Source organism: Plectropomus leopardus, chromosome 3 (assembly GCF_026936395.1).
Source record: "Plectropomus leopardus strain MGB_pleo_1.0 chromosome 3, ASM2693639v1, whole genome shotgun sequence".
Classification (NCBI taxonomy): domain Eukaryota; kingdom Metazoa; phylum Chordata; class Actinopteri; order Perciformes; family Serranidae; genus Plectropomus; species Plectropomus leopardus.
The window spans coordinates 30820999-30838683 of NC_142178.1; the positions used below are offsets into that span (position 1 = coordinate 30820999).

Genomic DNA, 17685 nt, shown 5'->3' on the forward strand with positions numbered 1-17685 from the left:
ACCTGAGAACACATTTCACCTGCTTTGTTACATGATATTCACAGAAACATGACAACATTTACATGGCATTTGCAACATTTACTTATTTAATGTCTCTTTTATGCATAAGGCACTTTTTCAAACAGACAAATTAAAACACAAACTCAGAGCAAATGCAACAGATGAAATGTTGGTCTACTAGATGCATGTACTTTGTTTTATCACCATGCTCTTTCTCCTTCAAAGCAACAACAGTCGTTTCAAAATGACATTACAAGATCGCATTTTTGAATACGAGAAAATAAGCCACTTAATTATAAAACATTTTAAATCACAGTTTATTATTTAATGTGTACAAATGCCTTAATGGCAAGGCACCAGAAGTGTCTCTGAGGGTACTATAGTACAATAAATGTAGACAGACTAAAAATACATTTGTTTTGGCCCTGTCCACCAAGACAGAATTAAATCCAACCCAGTGGAAGTTGGTGGTGTAATAGCCCACAACAGCCGTCACCAGAAGAACATGTCTGCGTTGTTCATTTCTGCAAACCACTTTTACATTGCATTTGCACAGTTACCGAAGGTATCATATCAGCGTTTCTAAAAGGACGTAGTATATGAGACGACTTTGTCATCAGTCGGTGGAGGGGATGGTGGAAGGTGTGTCACCTCAGCGAGACACTGGCAGAGCTGCAGACTGTGGAGACTGTGTTTTTTTTTTTAACTGAACTTGATTTTTTAGTGGCACATTGCAGCATTTCCCAGCTCCATTTGTGCCTCCACACTTGGGTATTTTATTACAAAACATAGATGTTTTCAGCAGCACAATTAAGCGTTTCTTAGCTCTGTTTGTGCCACAAAACTTTGGGGTTTTCCCCCCATAAAATAACACAACAAAGTGCTTTTTGTGCCTGTACATACCCACACCTAGGAGTGTGCCATACCGGTATAATTTTTAATATGATATGAAAAATTTATATTGTGATAATTGCAATGTTTTGACGTGTTAACATCATACCACGGCAACAAAAGGCGTGGCTGAAAGTGGAAGTGCTACTGGCTTCATGGTGGAGTTCAGAGTGACCTCAGTAAGGTAGAATCAGTGTTGTCTTCAGGCTTAGGCATCCCAAATATTTAATGCATAGCCTCAGACTTTTCAGTCTCTTTTGATGACTAATTGCTCTATGTAAACTGCTCTGATAGTAGCATTTTTTGACAACTGTTTGCATGTGTAGTTTGTGACTGATTTCACTTTGTTGTACTATTTACATTTTATACAGAATTTGTCACTCTCTCAGTTACTGTTGTTGTGTGAAGAGAAGAAGAATTGAGTGATACATTTTGTTTAGTGTTTACTGATTATTTTCAAGCAAACTGTTATGTTGACACATAATACTGTAACTTATTTTGTTTTAATGTTATTGCTCTTGGAATCAATAATATAATATTTTTTCACACAATTAAAAACATTGTAACTGCAAAATGCCCCAAAATATCAGGATATTATTTTAGGGCAGTATTACCCACCTCTAACCACAACTTCACCACACTGAAGAAATGTAATTTTTTAATGTATGCACTTCACAATAATGTAGTGTGTCAGTGGTTTGCAGAAACGTGCAATGCCAACAGTTCTTCTGGCGTTATGGTTTCTAATAAACTGTTCAAAGAAGTCCCACGCTGGATTGTGAAAAAGCATTGTGAATTTTGAAATTATAGTCAAGCTCTCGACTTTTCCTCCTCTAAAAGTTCATCAGGGCTCCTCATGTCTGGTTGTCTCTCAGTCCTGCTGTGCTGCTGTCTTCTCCCGCTGTGTCCTCTGTGTCCCCTGTGTCCTCTGTGTCAGTGCGGTCAGGAAACAGAAGCTGAAGTGATATTGCAGCACGTCGCACACTTTGGACCAAAAGTGTCCAGTGAGCCGCTGGAAGAACCAGTACCGCGCGAGCCAGTGATCCAGCAGCTTCAGCACCACGAACCCCGCACAGCACAGCACCGCCAGCAGCAGATCTCCCCGCGTGCGGCCGTCCCCGTGCGCCAGCTGCACGCGGAGTCCCTTGTACACCGCGAGAGCGACGTGACAGCCCAGCGCCACCTCGAAGCCCCGCTCGTGCACCAGCGCGAGCCCGTAGCTGAGGACAGAACACAGTTCGAGCGCTGCCGCGTGCGTTGCGCGCCACTTCGCTGGCCCGAGCTCTATGAAGCTGATCCACACCGGAACCCACGCGAAGATCGGCAACGTGAGCCACTGGTCGAGCACGGCGGGAGCGCGACTCAGCAGCGCGAGGCGCGTCCACTGCACGGGACCATAAAACACAGCCATGAAGGCGAACACCTGTCTCATATACCTGCCCTCGTGGGTTTCTTTACCGTTTCCGTGCCAAAACAGCCAGTGCAGCCCCATGTAGATATAAGCCAGGTTAACCAGACAGTTACAGGGCATCGACAGGAAACAGGGAAGATATTCGATCACCTTCTCTGCGTAATGATCCGGAGACAAGTCCACCGAAACTTCGTCGAACAGACTAGTGTTCGCCCAGGCGACACACAGCACGAGAGACACCGAGACATGAATCAGAGCGGACTTCATTACTGCTTCTTAGACTAGCTGTTTGTGGGATGGCTGTGACTCTGGGAAGGTTTTCTTCAAGTGATGAGGGACTGAGATCAAAAGTCGAAGCTGTTGTTGTTATTCCGGGTTCCAAAATCACATGGTTGAAAATGAAGGGTCTGGATTGGTTTGAGGCAGACTGTACACAGCAAACGCATATTGAAGCCCTCCACAGGTCATTTGTAGAACTTCATTGGCTCGGTAGTACGATACATAGAAAAAAAAGTCTAAACAACGTTTTCTCAATATTTGAGATACATCTACCAACTCTTTCACTAAGCCATAAAGGTCACTTGGGTTCCTCTTGATGATGCAAAACCTGTTGGTTGTTTCTATTGTTTATGGTTATGCCACCCTGGCATTTGAGATCATACAAATTGTTGGGGAAAAAAAATTCAAGAAAAAAACTTTGAAACTATTTATATTTGTGAAATCTGAGATTATTTTAAAGGTTTAAATCATAGGATCATGCCATAGTATTTTATTTTAAATTTATTATCAATAAAATACAAATTTTAATAGATTTCTTACTCTTTTCATGTGCATAGACGGTTGCACCATCTTACATTTTGAGGGTCTGAGATGCCAATATGAACTTTTCAAATTCAAATTCAAATCGCCATCTTGATTACTGGCCTGGGTACTGGCTGTTTCGAAAATTTGGTTATTTTAAAGGTTTAAAACATAGGATCATGCCATAGTATTTTATTTAGAATTTATTTAATATGGACGGTTGCGCCACCTCACATTTTGGGGATTTGAAATGCCAAAACATGAAATAATATACATTAGTTGAATGTATTGAAAATGTGTTCAAACTAAATAGGTTTTATAGCATAAAGTAATGTAACTCATTAGTTATTTTAAAAGGAAATAATGCTACTGGACACAAAAATATGCCCATAGTTTTGCTGTTGTTAAACGTGGACCCCATTTATTTAAATTCATCAAGAATTTTGTCTGTTTTTGCCTTCCTTGTTCATCACATGCATGCATGTATTGCTGCTTGCCTTACACACACACACACACACACACACACAAAGATAAAAGGTATCTCTCTGATAACCACAATAAAGAGGAGAAACTAGAGAGTAAAAAAAGTGCATAAGGCAGAACAGGTTATGTCAGTTAATGATACTGCGGTATGACCACAGGGCATGAGGAAAACCTGAGACAGACGGAAGGAGGGATAAAAAAACATGAACCAGTATAAAATTAAAGGTGACTCAAACACAGGTGGCAGACAGACATAGAGTATGCGACAAAGGAACATGCACTAAGGAGGAGGGTTAAGTGAATTAACAGACGAAAGAGGTAAGAGACTGCACCTGTTATATGATTTTTTAGGAAAACGTGTGTTGACAAAGAGTCATAGCCCACTGTAATGAAATGTTAGTGTTGCTCTGTCAAGATTGTGCTGCAGTAATTTTATACTATAATGGAAAAATATCAAATATAGGTAGGATATAGATATGAATATAGATAGGAACACCAAGTAGCTTAAATTAACCCTTTGAAACCTAAGCAAACAGGCTTGATTTCTATCAGTAATATAGGAAAAGGCAATAAGCAAAAAAAGGAAATAAGGAAAAAGGAAATGACCCAAAAATTACAAAAATAGTGTAAATAATTAAAAGTACAAGACAATTACCTTGAAGTTAGAAGACAAACAAAAACAAGTTTAAAAAAAGTAAAAGTAAAAGAATCACAAGAAAATATGTATATAGCCTGGAAAAGGTGCTTAAATTTATAATTCTGTAACACAATTTTGAATATGCAATACATATAGTTATTCCATAATTCCATTGTCATTATTAGAATAACTCTGCTGCAGCTTTAATCTGCTGCAGCTTTAATTGCAATTGCTTTCTCCAGTTTAGCAAATTATTACATCACTCCTTAACGGATCATGCAAGACTTGAGCATATAGCATATATATATATCCTGCAGATCAGAAAAATGTAAGGGAAGGCTTTTTTATTCATTAATGTTGCTACTAAATCATGCTATGGCTTGCCTCTGATAGTACTTAAGTATGTTATGTGGATAATGAATTATGTTCTTTCTTTCTGTCTCTTTCACATTACACTGTGACACTCTAGAAAAGTAACCTGCAGACACAGCATTCAGTCACACTGAGAATACAACGGGACACAGCCACACGCTCAAACAATTCACCCACAGAATCGCTGCCTGTAAATATGGAGCTTAACTCTGATGATACTCCACCAAGCTTAGACTTGAAAGAAAGAAATTATCCCAAAGAAGACAATGAAATTGACAGTCCAAAAGTCTGTCCTCAACCCAAAATGCAAAACACCAGCGTGGCTGAAAAGGACCAGGATGTGAATTACATTGTCCTATCAGATCCAGGTCTACTCATTTGTCCTGTTGGGGAGCTGATGGATTCAGCATCGGCACTTTCTCCCCCATTACCCCCCAAATGTTACAAGACGTCACCTGCATTTGAGAAAACTTTAAGCCAGAGCCCACAACTAAAAGTCTTCAACAAAGAGAATAAACCTTCGAATTCGTTGGCATGCTGGACGTCTCCTGCATTGGGTGGAGTTAAAATTAACAATCAATGCTTGGATCTTATCCAAGGGGAAGCACTGGACATGCCATTGCCTCCTCTAAGACCCTTTACTAAATCACCTATACAAACTCCAGAGCCAAATAAATTACAAAGGGCTGAGAGGAACAGACCGGAGCACGACGTAACTGAAAGAAATGAAAAGACGAAAGAGAATAAGGAAACATCAGAACGTCATCTGGATGTTGGAAAGCCTCCGCGACAGATCTTAGTCATATTTACAGACAAATTTGGAGAGGACAAGGGGAAGGAAGAAGATGATCATGGTAATATTGGGTCGACCTTTCCAACAATGACAGAAAATGTATCCCCGTTAGGAAAGGAATGCTCAGACCTTATCCCAGATGAAGAAACTAACATGGGGGCAACCAACAGAGACTGTACGTCCACAGTTTCAGCAAAACCAGAACCAACGATTCCAGTACAGCCCCCTCCAAAACCACCTCGAAATCGTCCCCCAAAACCACCTGTCAAACCTCCACAGCTCTACAGTACCTTGAGGGCTGGAATAGAAGCGGAAAAGGAGAGAAGACAGCTGGAGAATGAACACTGGACAGACTTTGTGGACAAGGAAAGGGATGAATATGAAGAAGAAAGAATGGACAGCAGTAAGTTAAACAGAGATCCCAAAGATACCGAGTTTACCACTTCAGCCATGACAGAAATGCCCTCCCATCTAGGACAAACACCAATGGAGTCCATCCTCAAATTATGTCTCCAGCTCCCTTGTTTGGACAGACCAACATCTATAATCGCAGCTAAGAACCAAACTCCTGATTGTCAGTCTCAGCACCCAAGAAAACAATACCAGAACAAAGCAAATGGGCAAGTCCGACCTGGTCTTCAAAGGGTGGCTCCAGCTTGGGAAAACCCTATAGGGACAGACTCAACCACAGAGAGACTAAACTGGACAGAAATCAGCAAAGAAATCCAGATATCTGATCAAGTGATTTCTAAATTGCCATCTGGATGCAAAGGGGCCGTGGTGTTGGGGACAAAGTTGGACCCTGGTCAGCGAGGGCTGCAGAGGTCAGAGGACACACAAGTAATTGCTGGGACACTTCCAGATGGAGAGCTGAAGCAAAGGACCAACACAAAAGGCAAAGTGAAAAAGCTTGCCAAGAAGATGATTGATAGACTGAAAGATGGAAGAGAAGAAAGAAGAAGACTCAAAATAGAAGAGATGGAAATAAACAGAGTAAGAGAGGTATGTTTCACTTCATCCTCCTTTTATTTTGCCAGCCGGCCTCTCTGAAATGTGTCTTTGTCCAATAGTCTCAGTCATGCACAGCAATATCATATCAATAAAGCCACAGCCTTCAACTTTAAGGTGCTGGGCTTTTTTCTGATGTCGGTGATCATGCAGTTCTACAAGAGCATGTATAGGTGTAGTATGTAGACAAAAGAAAAAGTAGAGGAGCTCTTACATAAAAGTAAATTTACAACACTTTACTCATCATGTCTGTTATAGAGCATTTTAGAAAGGTTGAGTCAAGGAAAATGCTGCAAGAAAAACATTGAATGTTTCAAGAAGTAAGAGCCTTGTCCTGGATGCTGAGCGGTTCACTAATACAGCAGCAGGGATTTCAAGAAGACAACTTTCTTTTTGTATTTTTGATCTGACTCAAACGTAGCCGTTTGTAAAGAAAAATATCAGTAGACTCAAACTTCTTACCTGATCAGCAAGTCCTCCAAACTTCCCTCTAAAACAAGACATTTAAGCATTATCTAATTTAACCCTTTTAAGCCTTGATCGTACCATAGGATGGATCTGGACAGCTGCAGACTTGGATGCGGCGAGCCCACATGTTTCTATAAATGCTGCAATCTGAGGTACTAGAAAACATAATGGCAACCTTTTGATAACAAGTAAAAGAGCTCCTTCGTGTGTTACATTTGGCTGAAAAACAGGAAATAGAATAAGAAAATAGTCTTTGCGACCTCTTAGTGTACAACCAAGGAAAGCATCAAAATGTACAGCGCACAAATCAAGCATCCAGTTTAACTTTCTGGTGCATGCACAGCTGGTGTTTGAGTCTACATTCCCAGACATATCAAGATTTCTCATAAGACGTCTCATTGTAAATACTTAACTTCTCCTAATGCATACTTTTTTTAGACTGTAGACCAGCTGTGATGGCACAAAAACAATACGTTGTAGTCTTTAAGTCTTTTTTCTCATCATTATTATCAAGGATGAAAGGAGTTATGGGCAGGAAGGAGAGATAAAGGATGATGATGATGGGGAGGGTGAAGATGCAGACCAACCAACACTAACAGAGACACACGCTGAGCTGATAGAGAGGAAGACTGAAAGACGAAATGCAACATCTGACAGGTGAAAACACACTCATACCCACGTTATCTCTCACACATACATACGGCATACATACAGTCAGTTCAGCTACAGTAAAATGTGTTTTTAATTCAGTATGTTTAACTAATTATATCAGTTTAAGAATTAAAATAATAAACTAATGCCAGAATATTAAGAGATTAGTGACGTTTGTTACTCTGTTTCAGTTGATACTTGGCTGAAACATATTTAGTTTAGTTTTTTGTGCATATTAGGAAAAAAGAGTAATAACAATTTATATTTTTAAAAAAAACAACATGTTTTGGTTGAAATTACCTTCAGAAACTCAGCTCATATAATGTAATCTAAATTATGTCACTTTAAAATTGTTGATTTGATATGTATGAAACTAAATAATTTAACATATCCATGGTTTGCAGACATGTGCAGTGCCATTTTTTATTCTGACAGGGCTGCTGTGGGCTGGTTCCATTTTACATTTTTCACCCCCGCCCCTCAGCCTCTGGTCGGTATATTTTTGCCATCCTTTGTTTAATATGTCTCTTGCAAATCCAATAACTGACTATGAGTGCCAAAGTAAATTGCTGGGATACAACATTTAGCTGCTAAAGCCAGAGGCGTGTAACAGAGTGAAATCTAATCTTCTGTTTAATCGTTCTTCCTCGTTAGTGTTGATTATCTATCCTGCATAAAGCTATCAATCATTCTTACTGGCTGTGTTTCCTTGTTGTAACTTCCTTCTTTTCTTTGTCTCTCTCTGTCTCTCTCTCTCTCACACACACACACACACACACACACACACACACACACAGAGTCATGTTCATAACGCTGTGACCTGGAATGTAGCTGGAAACTGGTTCTTCAATTAACGAAGACTCTTGACAGTTTTTCTGATTGCTTTGGCACATTTTTTCATAACAGATCACACACAGCCCTCTGGAATCTGGATTGACATTTTTTGTGCTGCATTCAGATGCCTTTCACATGCCATTTGGCTGTTTAAAGCCTGAGTAAAGTGTCCATAAAAATAGTTTAGAGGGGAGGATTATGAGAAAATTATCCCAAAAAATGGGAAAAATGTCCCAAAGACTATATTTATAATTATAATTTTATATTTATAATCATGTTATAAATACAGTAAATATTTTTTTCCCAGCACTTTTTTTTGTTTGTTTTTCTTTTATTACTTAACATTACTAACTTTCGGGCCATGCTTTGTTAAGTTGCTTGTTGCCTTTTTTCTTACTTTCTAAAGAAAAAAAAAACTTCAAAGGGTTAACAGAAGAGAAAATGACAAAAAAAGAACCAGTGTTTCCAAAATGACAGCACTTCTCAAAACTTGTCCACAACCCTTCAAAACCAGTTCCACCAAAACCCAAAATGAAACACCTGTCCTGTCACTGGTAGCTGTGACTGTTCAGATAGTCATAGTGCAGTCAAAAAAATAGGCTACCCTAACAATTTATAATATAAACAAAGAAAAAGTATTTCCTCTTAAATGTAGAAAGTGGCATGAAAAGACAACTTCAAGAAAAGTAAAAGTACCTCAAATTGTAACTTTAGTACAGCAGTTGAGTAAATAAACGTTCATTCCACTATACAGGACGATTGACATCACTCACGTCTCTGTGAGGCTTTAGCCAGCTGAAAGTTAGTTTAGTTTAACAGACTGGATTCAAAAAGAAAACAGCTAACCTGATTCTGTCAATTTTACACTTCAATTTTTGCAATACTAAACAAACAAGATGCGTGTTGTCGGCTTTAGAGGTCCCAGTGTTACCATCGGACAGAGTCGAGCGAGCTGTTTCCCCTTTCTTTGTGCTATCATATCTAACTGACAGATATGAGTGTGGTATTGATCCCGCCATTTAAGCCTCCGCTAAATAGTGAACGAGAGTATTCTCAAAAATGTCGAACTATTCCAGGACATTTTGGGAATTTTTTAAAGAAATGTGATACCCTTTTCTCTGTCAGGAAAAATCATTCATATTGAGTATGTTAAGGATTTTTTGTTGTGCCTCTAATGTGCCAACTGATGTTTTATCAGCAGGCAATAAACACTTAAAACGTGAGCTATTTATATGAATGATTATTAATTTTCTCTTAATTTGCACACAGTCCTTTCAGCTCCTTCAAAGTGTGCAGTCCAGTGAAGCTGGTGGAGGAGGTGCTGTCAGGAGACGACTGGTTCCAGTTTCTGAGCAGAGACCAGAGCGCCACACCTGACCCCCCTGACTCACCTGAAACAGCAGAGCCCTGCGGAGACTTCCTGTTCACTCCAGATGTGTGTGACGAAAACCCTGCTGTCCCAGAGGAGGAGCCTGTTTATGAAGATATGCATCGTTCAAATATAGAAGAGCAACAGGAGATGAACAGGACCCCCAGTGCTGCCGTACCAACCACTCCGATGAGTAAGTGCACAGTTTACTGTGTAGTAATCATGCTGTTTAATCCTGATTGGCCACACCTGTCAGGTGGATTGATTATCTTGGAAAAAAAGAGAAATACTCACTAAACTTTTTGCATTAAATACACCAAGCTTTGTGCATCACCTTGTACCAGTTTAAGCCACAGAACAAAATCTTACCAGTTTTCAGTGAATTTGTGCGTCCTCATGTCGTGCCGGGCACACTGACAGTTGGCTTGCAGACAGTCGATCATCCCCCTGGAAACAAAATATGAGTGTTGTGGTTCCACGTCTCTGATCTGCCTGATCTTCATATGAGAGGCATTCGGGCATTTTTAAAAAAATTTTTTAATATATATCCTTTATTTAACCAGTCTTTTTATTTAAGTCTCATTGAGATTTAAAATTTCTTTTTCAAGAGTCTTCTTGGTCAAGAGGGCAGTATAAAACACTGTTACAACAATAACTACAAGCAGACAAATACATGTTTGTTTTGAGGTTTTACAATCCAGAGTCAGAAAAAAAGGATTCTTATGATCGTACTTCCCAAGCATTTAAATACTTTTAATATTTTTTAATACATTTTAATATCAATCATGGCCCTATTTTTTAAATTAATAAATTCAGTGTTTTTGAAGACTTTTTCAAGATCTGCAGAAACCCTGTAAATGCAGGACATTTTGTCATTGTTTCATTTCCTCTAACAATTCAGTTTGATTCAAAATGAGAAAATTATTTAAATTTTTAAGGTTTCCAGACTTCAAAAGACCATAAAACAAATTTTAGTGTCTGCACTGGCCAGCATCACAAAAACTGCACTCCTTCGCAGGTCATGTCCAATTCAAAACTATCAAAACTGGAACTTTATTCTTTATTCGGATCTCCATTTCAGACGTTGCAGCTACTCTTTCCACAGTTGTCGTCCACACACAACAGAAAGAAAAAAAGAAAAAAAAAACAACAACATAAAAACAGACACTCACACAAAAAGTCTCATTAAAATAAAGTATTTTCAGAATCATTGAACCAAACTAAACCTCACTCCTGATATTTCTGTATTTTTTAGTGTTATTAAAACTATGCTCATTGATTTCTCTGAATTAATTCGTTGGTGTGTTTTTGTTTTGATTCTTCCAAAAAGGTCCCAGGACCAAAGGCATTTATGATACAGTGATGTTTATCCCGCCTGTGCAGCCTAAAGTCACACACATCCATTTTTCTGATATTAAGGTCTGTGACAAGTTCAAAACAATGTGTCGTTTCCATATTTTGTGTTAAATATCAGATCTTCACTGTCATATTTATTTGTCTCTCTCTACTAGTCTCAGGCGCTTCTGGACAGTTCAGTTCAGAAATATCTCATCAAGCTGAGCAAGAAGCGGAGACGCAGAGCAGCACGGGCACGACGTGGTGATAAAAACCACGGTCAGACAGTAATTTGGTGTCGAATATACCTCTACATAGAAAACTATAATGCAGTTTATGCTGTCCAACACAATCTGAAGTCTGACACTAAGTACAAAACTGAAAATAATAGAAAGTATGATGGAATATGTTTCTATAATATGAGGCAATAAATAGACGAATAACATGAGTCTTATTTTGCAGCAAACGTCATCAGGCTATCTCTCTCCTCCACCTCTCCACAACAAGTCTTCCCTGCCTCCGTCTTCTACTGCGTCCCAGCCTCAGGACGAGAGGCGGAGCAGCAGCCCCCCACAGTCAAGGTTAGAGCAAGGAACTTTTTTGTCACTGTTTTGATTAATCTTCTTCGTCTGATGTTTTGGTGTTGTCTCTTTGTGTGTGTGTCAGAGTGGAGGAAGCAGTCCCAGAAGTCTGGCAAAGATAAAGTCGGCTCTGAAGGATAAAACCATCCTGAGAGCAGCACAGCCGAAGGAGGACCAAGGAACCTAGAGGATGCTTCACCGTTTTATAACAATTATTAAAACAAAGCTATTTTTTTCCTGGTCTGATCTCTGCTGCAATACCACCACTAACTTTTTTTGTCATACTAATAAATTTAATTATTCTTCAGCATGTCAAAACAAAAGAAACAACGTTCATCTAAGCGACCTACATAATAATCATTAATATTAAGTGATGAAATTATTGGTAGCTGATGAGAAATATGGCATTACTTTAAGGTAGACATGTAGAGTTGAAAAAACATGTAGACATCTCTCCCGGACAGAGCACGTGAGAGACATTTTTTAAAAATACCCGAAGACATATCTTTTTAACTTGGCTTTTATTTAATGGTGCCTCTGTTTCTAAGTATTATCTTTACTACTAATATATTATATATTATTATTTAACTTTTATTTATTTAATTGTTTTTTTTATTTTTTTTTTATTTACTTGTTACTTTTTCTGTGTTGTATTAATCCTGCTCTGTGAAGCACTTTGGGCTGCATGACTGTATGAAAGGTGTTGTATCATTTTCAACATTTACTTGTTTATTCATTCATTTATGCTTTTGCAATTATTTGTTTATGTATTTACTTCACCATTTATTTATATATTTAGTGTAAATCTGGAAAATTACATCAGTTCTCTGAAGCTTGTCACTTACATGAAATGTATAGAATTGATTTGCTTTCTGAGTTTTTTTACATTTGGTTTAATAATCGTCTTTTGAAGTCCTTTATGCTCCACAGCACAGGAGTAAATGTTGTTGTGGCTCCTTGTCATTGCTGTGTTAATTCAGTCTCCTTAGAAAGACAACACACAAACAAACACACACACACACACACACACACACACACACACTCACACACACACACACACACACTCACACACACACACACACACACACACACACACACACACACACACACACACACACACACACACACACACACACACACACACACACACACACACACACTACATGAAGGGTGCAGCTGTTGCACTTTAGTTTGTGGACTACAGAGGGCGCTGCTGCTCGTTCATCAAACACAGTTGACAAACAGCTGCTCTTCACTCAGCTGACGCAGTTTTCATTTTTTTAATTTCTCTTTTTATTAGCTAGTTACCAAAATATCACACATCATGTCCTCTTACACTTAATAGGTTCAGGTTCAAAATGCTATACACATTTAAAATTCATTCATTAAATTACCCGGAAGGCAAAAGCGTGAGGGCTAATAAAGAATGATGAGTGAATTAGTGGGTTTTTTCTCTTGCCCAGTCAGGCAAGTACTTCAGCAAGTGGGTCAGATATCTACTCTCCCGAAATCAGTTTTTATTGCCCTTTTACAAATTATTTTATTTATGTATTTAGCGGTTATCAAATAAAGACTCATTGTTTTTTGCACATGTGCAACTGTCCACAGAGATGAGAAGGAAGCAAATACCGGTACACTCATCGTCACATCGGGAAACAACGATGTTTCTTTTTTAGCCACTTGCCGAATCGGGAAATTGAGTTGCAAGGTTAACCTGCCCAGTGTGGCATTTTACTTGCCCCAGGACAGTCGGACAGTCCTTTACTCAGCATTTACTGATTAACCAGTTCAATAATGTCTGTCTTGATTCCTGCCTCTGTTGTGTGCATATTCTTAGCTGCACATCTGCTTTTTATTTTATGTGAATGCAAAAGGAGCTACAGTTTTTACAGATTTCGCTCTGCTGCTGAGGCTGAACATTCATGCAAAGAGAAACAACAGCTGATTAGAAAACAAAGTGCAGAGAGAAAACAAAGACAGCTATATCCTTCAACAAGAGAAAACAATGAACAAAATATATAAATTTTTTTATCATTCACACTCAGATATGTCATCTTGCCTGCAAAGTCAATTAACATCTGCAAGACCATCATACTAAAACTCATAAAAGTTAACGTTCAAGCTAACACTCAAAAGGGCCTCCTGTCAGTAGCCGACATCAGAGCGACTCTCCAGAAAAACGCAGATCTGAGTAGAAATGTTACTGTCTGACAGGTAAGTTCATCCCTGCGAGGAGAGACGGTCGTCTCATTGTGCTTTTGTCACGTTGGACCTTCAAAAAGCCGACACTAACCTCGTCTTTTAATATTCTCACAGCCGTCCATCGTGTGTTCACTTCCACAGCTTCTATCTTCTCTTGGTTCCTCCAAATCCTGACAAACAAAGACGTTAGTCAGCCAGCTGCACTACGCCAAGTCTCTGGATGCTACTGAAGACATCCACTGCAAACTCACGACATTCAACAACGTCAACAGCTCTGATATCTGGTGTGGCCACAAACCGAAAGGGCAGTGATTTTCTCTCCTCTGAACCCAGGTTTGGAACGTCATTGTGTTTTCATTTAATGCGCTCGAGGTTCACCTTTACGCTGGAAATTATAGATATGTCAAAAGAACCGATACTTTGACATCAAGTCGATGCCAAAGTTCTGTAAACGTGACGGTAGTTGATTTTCTCCAGTACCAGATTTACCGGAGATGCAATTCTTGCGGACTTGATGTGGCAGCACAAGTGTTCTGGTCTGCCTTTAAATGCCCACGAAATGAGAAAAATGCCTGCCAGCACAAAACACAACCAACACCTGGTAGATGGGCACAAGTGCAGCAGCAGGGACAGCTCTGATTTGACTCTTCGATAAGAAGAGCGTTTTTTCTGCAGCCAGTGTATTTTTTCACTTCTTTGCAATAGGAGCACCTTGTATTTACGCTATGCTACAAACACCAGCAGCATCAAGGTGCTGAGCGTCTATCGTGAGATGAGGGCTGCAAGTGTAGCATTTATTTTTCACCAAGAGTGAAAAAATGTTCAACATAGAGTAAAATGTTGTCACTTTTTACCCCACCGTCCAATCATATATATTATATTGGGGTGTAGCAACACAACCTAAAGCGTATTGTGATTTCGGCACAGTATCGGGAGGTAACAGGTTGATCCTGCGTGTAAACTGACTGATTACATATGTGTCTGTATGCTGCTCTGTTAGCTCAGGTGCAGTCCTCCTACCTGAGGCGGTGCGTGTCCCAGAGGAGTCTGAGCCTCCGGCAGCAGGACGTCTGCTGTCAGCGTAGCCGTAGGAGTTATGGTTGTACGGCTGGTTTCTGCAAAACAAACACAAATAACCTGAGAGCTCTGAGCAGAGTGGAAGTGGATGAATTCCTGCTTTTTTCAGTACAAGTGATGTCCTCGCTCCGTCTCCTTACTGACCTCTGACGACCAAACAGGTATCCCAGCACCCCTCCTGTTCCCATGCCCGTCCAGAAGCCTCCGCCCGTGCCCGGACGAGCGTGGCCTCCTGGGTACTGTGATCCGTGAGTGTAGTCACTATGGAAACCGTAGCCTGGGTTGCCGCCATGATTACCTTCACACAAAACAAGAACAGATTCAAGATTTCAGCAGAGTGACTGAAATCTTACCTCAAACTACCGAGATAATCCAGATAGTTTATATGAGAAAAGAACAATCCTGCATATTCACACAAAAAAGATGTATTTCTAAATGTTTTATGGCAAGACAGACTATCAAATGTTTATTTATTTTTAATCTGTTATTATTAACAAATGTATGTATTTATATTTGTTTATGTATTTTATTACTCATTCTGCATCAGCTACCTGTGAAGTCAGGTTTGAATCCCGGGGGTGGTGGTCCTGCGGCGGAGCCATGGTAATTATCTCCGGGGTAACCAGCTTGTCTGCCGTCCTGCCCCCACTGAGCTGTGTTTCCACTGAGAAACAGCTTGTAGACGCCAAAAGCTAAAAGCAGCAGAAAAGCGACCACCAGCAGGCTTCCTGAGTCCTCGCCGCCTGTGGGATAAGAGCTCTGACGGCTCTGATGGTTCTGATGACTCTGCTGGTTGTGCTGGTGGCGCTGATGCTGATTTCCGAAGAAATTGCTAAAAAAACTGGAGGCAAGACCCCCGAGACCTGAGACAGACACACGGAAGAAGATAAATATCTCTGCCCCGAGTTAACACGGCTAAAACTTCACATCTCTGTCCTTCTACCTCCGAACCCCTTGAATCCACCGTGGGAGCCCCAGCTGCCTTGAGTCGACCTGCGGCCCTCTGCGGTCAGCTCCAGCGTGTACTCGAGCCCGCAGGAGCCCTTCAGTATGTGGGCGTCAGCAGGGTGGCTGTAGCCCTCACAGCTCACCTCGATGCGACCAAATCGGTAGGCGTTGTCCATATCAGTCTTACACTCCCACTGTGAGGGCGGGGACACATCGAATTTTCTCATATTCAAACACACCAAGGATGAATGTTCTTCACACGTGGTTGACATGTGGTTTACCTCAGTCTACAGTCACACCTCCTTGCATTGGAAAAACTAAAATCTAAGTCTGAACAAGCAGCACTTTAGCAGAATTTTAATAATAAAACTGTTTTAGTCCACAATGTATGCAATTTTAACTTAAGGGTTAAGCGACAGACATTGAAAAGTAACACAGATTTAAGACTTTCAAAGATTTTTTTAATGCCAGTCAGAATGAATTTTAAGACTTCTTTTCCAATAACCAAAATTGAAAGAGGACAATTTTATTTTGCCCAAATGTTTACTATGACATAAAACATGAAATGTCTTATTAGCCCAACCTCTGAGCAGACGTTACACTCTGAACCCCTCATCTCGCTGCCCTAACGGTCGTCCACAGTCTCCCTGCTCACCTGGACATCCACCCCGTCCCAGCCTTTGTTCTGACACTGGACCACATGTGGGACAAAGGCATGGCATCCCGCGGAGCCTCCAACACACTGGAGCTGAGGAACAGGGCTGGAGCGCCTCGCTGTGGTGTAACGGTCCTTGTAAAGAGTCAACACCTGGACGTCCCGCAGCAGCACGCTGCCTGCAGTGAGGAGAGGAGAAAAAGACATTTCCATTATATCATAATTTATAATTTCACATTTCTGCTAAAACAGAAAATAATAGGTTTTACCAATGAGACAAAGTGGTGAAGCAGCAGGTTTAGGCATAACAAACTACACACTGATATGAAATTAATCATTTTATTTTTGTGGAAAATACTGACCAGTGTACGTCAAAATGTGGGTTAAACTACCAGAATTTTTAAAGAAATTACTTGGCATTTTAATAAGCATAATTGTCACTGATATGAACATAAAACAACATATAACGTTAGCTTAATATCTAAAATTGAGAAATATTAATTTTAGCAGCTATGAGACGTGTGGAAAATTTTTGCTTGGTCTGAACCTGTGTAACCGGTTTTGTTTTGTTTGTCCTTATATGTAACTGTAACTTTAACCTTTACTAACAAACTAACTAACTAACTATAACATTGTTTCTGGTTTCAAAATGAACTGAGTCAGTTTGAAGCTGTTGCCGGAAGTTGTGGTTTTGTCTCTTCGGTTGCTGCTACATGTTCAATAAGTCTGCAAAGTTTTGCTAACGTAGCTTACATTTCCTAAACACAGCGGCTACCTAAAAATAATACAAATTATTATTATAAATAATGCATTAAACTGTGCTAAAGCAGAGGTCGAGGGAAGAAAAACCTACCGCCATCCCAACTCCTGATTTGCGCCACCAACAAAAACTGCAGCAAAACAGTGATAAAGCGTTTCATCTCCGTGCCGTGTGAGTTTCTCTGAACTGATAATTTGAGAAGTTAATAAAGTGAAAACGTCTCTTTGCGTTTTATCTACAACAGCTGACGGTCAACACAACACGAGTCTTTAACTTCCGGGTTGCGTCAGCTGTTTTCGCTGTCGTCTGAACCAATGAGGGACGCGCACGACAGCTGATCCGACCCTCAGAGACCTGCACCCGGAGCCATGAATGATGTAAAAACGTGAAACCTGTAACAACTTTGGGT

The 17685-nt window shown here is 40.0% G+C and overlaps 3 protein-coding genes across 3 annotated transcripts; 1 reads left to right on the top strand and 2 right to left on the bottom strand.

Annotated features, from left to right (window-relative positions):
• Window positions 1-57: 57 nt before the first annotated feature.
• tmem187 (transmembrane protein 187) lies at window positions 58-2758 on the bottom strand. Its single transcript, XM_042485127.2, has one exon. The coding sequence runs from the start codon at window positions 2567-2569 to the stop codon at window positions 1763-1765; it is 807 nt and encodes a 268-aa protein (XP_042341061.2). The 5' UTR covers window positions 2570-2758; the 3' UTR covers window positions 58-1762.
• A 428-nt stretch (window positions 2759-3186) lies between these two features.
• On the top strand, window positions 3187-12597 carry LOC121942046 (uncharacterized). Its single transcript, XM_042485125.2, has 8 exons — window positions 3187-3904; window positions 4693-6390; window positions 7379-7521; window positions 9619-9911; window positions 11049-11137; window positions 11230-11332; window positions 11516-11634; window positions 11720-12597. The coding sequence occupies exons 2-8, from the start codon at window positions 4792-4794 to the stop codon at window positions 11819-11821; spliced, it is 2448 nt and encodes an 815-aa protein (XP_042341059.2). The 5' UTR covers window positions 3187-3904; window positions 4693-4791; the 3' UTR covers window positions 11822-12597.
• Window positions 12598-12903: 306 nt separating this feature from the next.
• saraf (store-operated calcium entry-associated regulatory factor) lies at window positions 12904-17571 on the bottom strand. Its single transcript, XM_042485126.2, has 7 exons — window positions 17370-17571; window positions 16517-16695; window positions 15857-16055; window positions 15465-15776; window positions 15058-15211; window positions 14857-14951; window positions 12904-14006 (listed from the first exon to the last, which is right to left on the bottom strand). Exons 1-7 carry the CDS (start codon window positions 17434-17436, stop codon window positions 13981-13983), a joined length of 1032 nt encoding a protein of 343 aa, XP_042341060.2. The 5' UTR covers window positions 17437-17571; the 3' UTR covers window positions 12904-13980.
• Between the last annotated feature and the right edge of the window lie 114 nt (window positions 17572-17685).

Excerpts from the sequence above, each read along its gene's own strand:
- tmem187 (XM_042485127.2), bottom strand. The coding sequence starts at position 2,569 with ATGAAGTCCGCTCTGATTCATGTCTCGGTGTCTCTCGTGCTGTGTGTC.
- LOC121942046 (XM_042485125.2), top strand. The coding sequence starts at position 4,792 with ATGGAGCTTAACTCTGATGATACTCCACCAAGCTTAGACTTGAAAGAA. Across the intron at positions 7,522-9,618 it reads CGAAATGCAACATCTGACAG|TCCTTTCAGCTCCTTCAAAG; the intron begins GTGAAAACACAC and ends ATTTGCACACAG. Across the intron at positions 11,333-11,515 it reads ACGTGGTGATAAAAACCACG|CAAACGTCATCAGGCTATCT; the intron begins GTCAGACAGTAA and ends CTTATTTTGCAG.
- saraf (XM_042485126.2), bottom strand. The coding sequence starts at position 17,436 with ATGAAACGCTTTATCACTGTTTTGCTGCAGTTTTTGTTGGTGGCGCAA. Across the intron at positions 15,212-15,464 it reads ATTCAAACCTGACTTCACAG|GTAATCATGGCGGCAACCCA; the intron begins GTAGCTGATGCA and ends TTTTGTGTGAAG. Across the intron at positions 14,952-15,057 it reads TACCTGTTTGGTCGTCAGAG|AAACCAGCCGTACAACCATA; the intron begins GTCAGTAAGGAG and ends TTTGTTTTGCAG.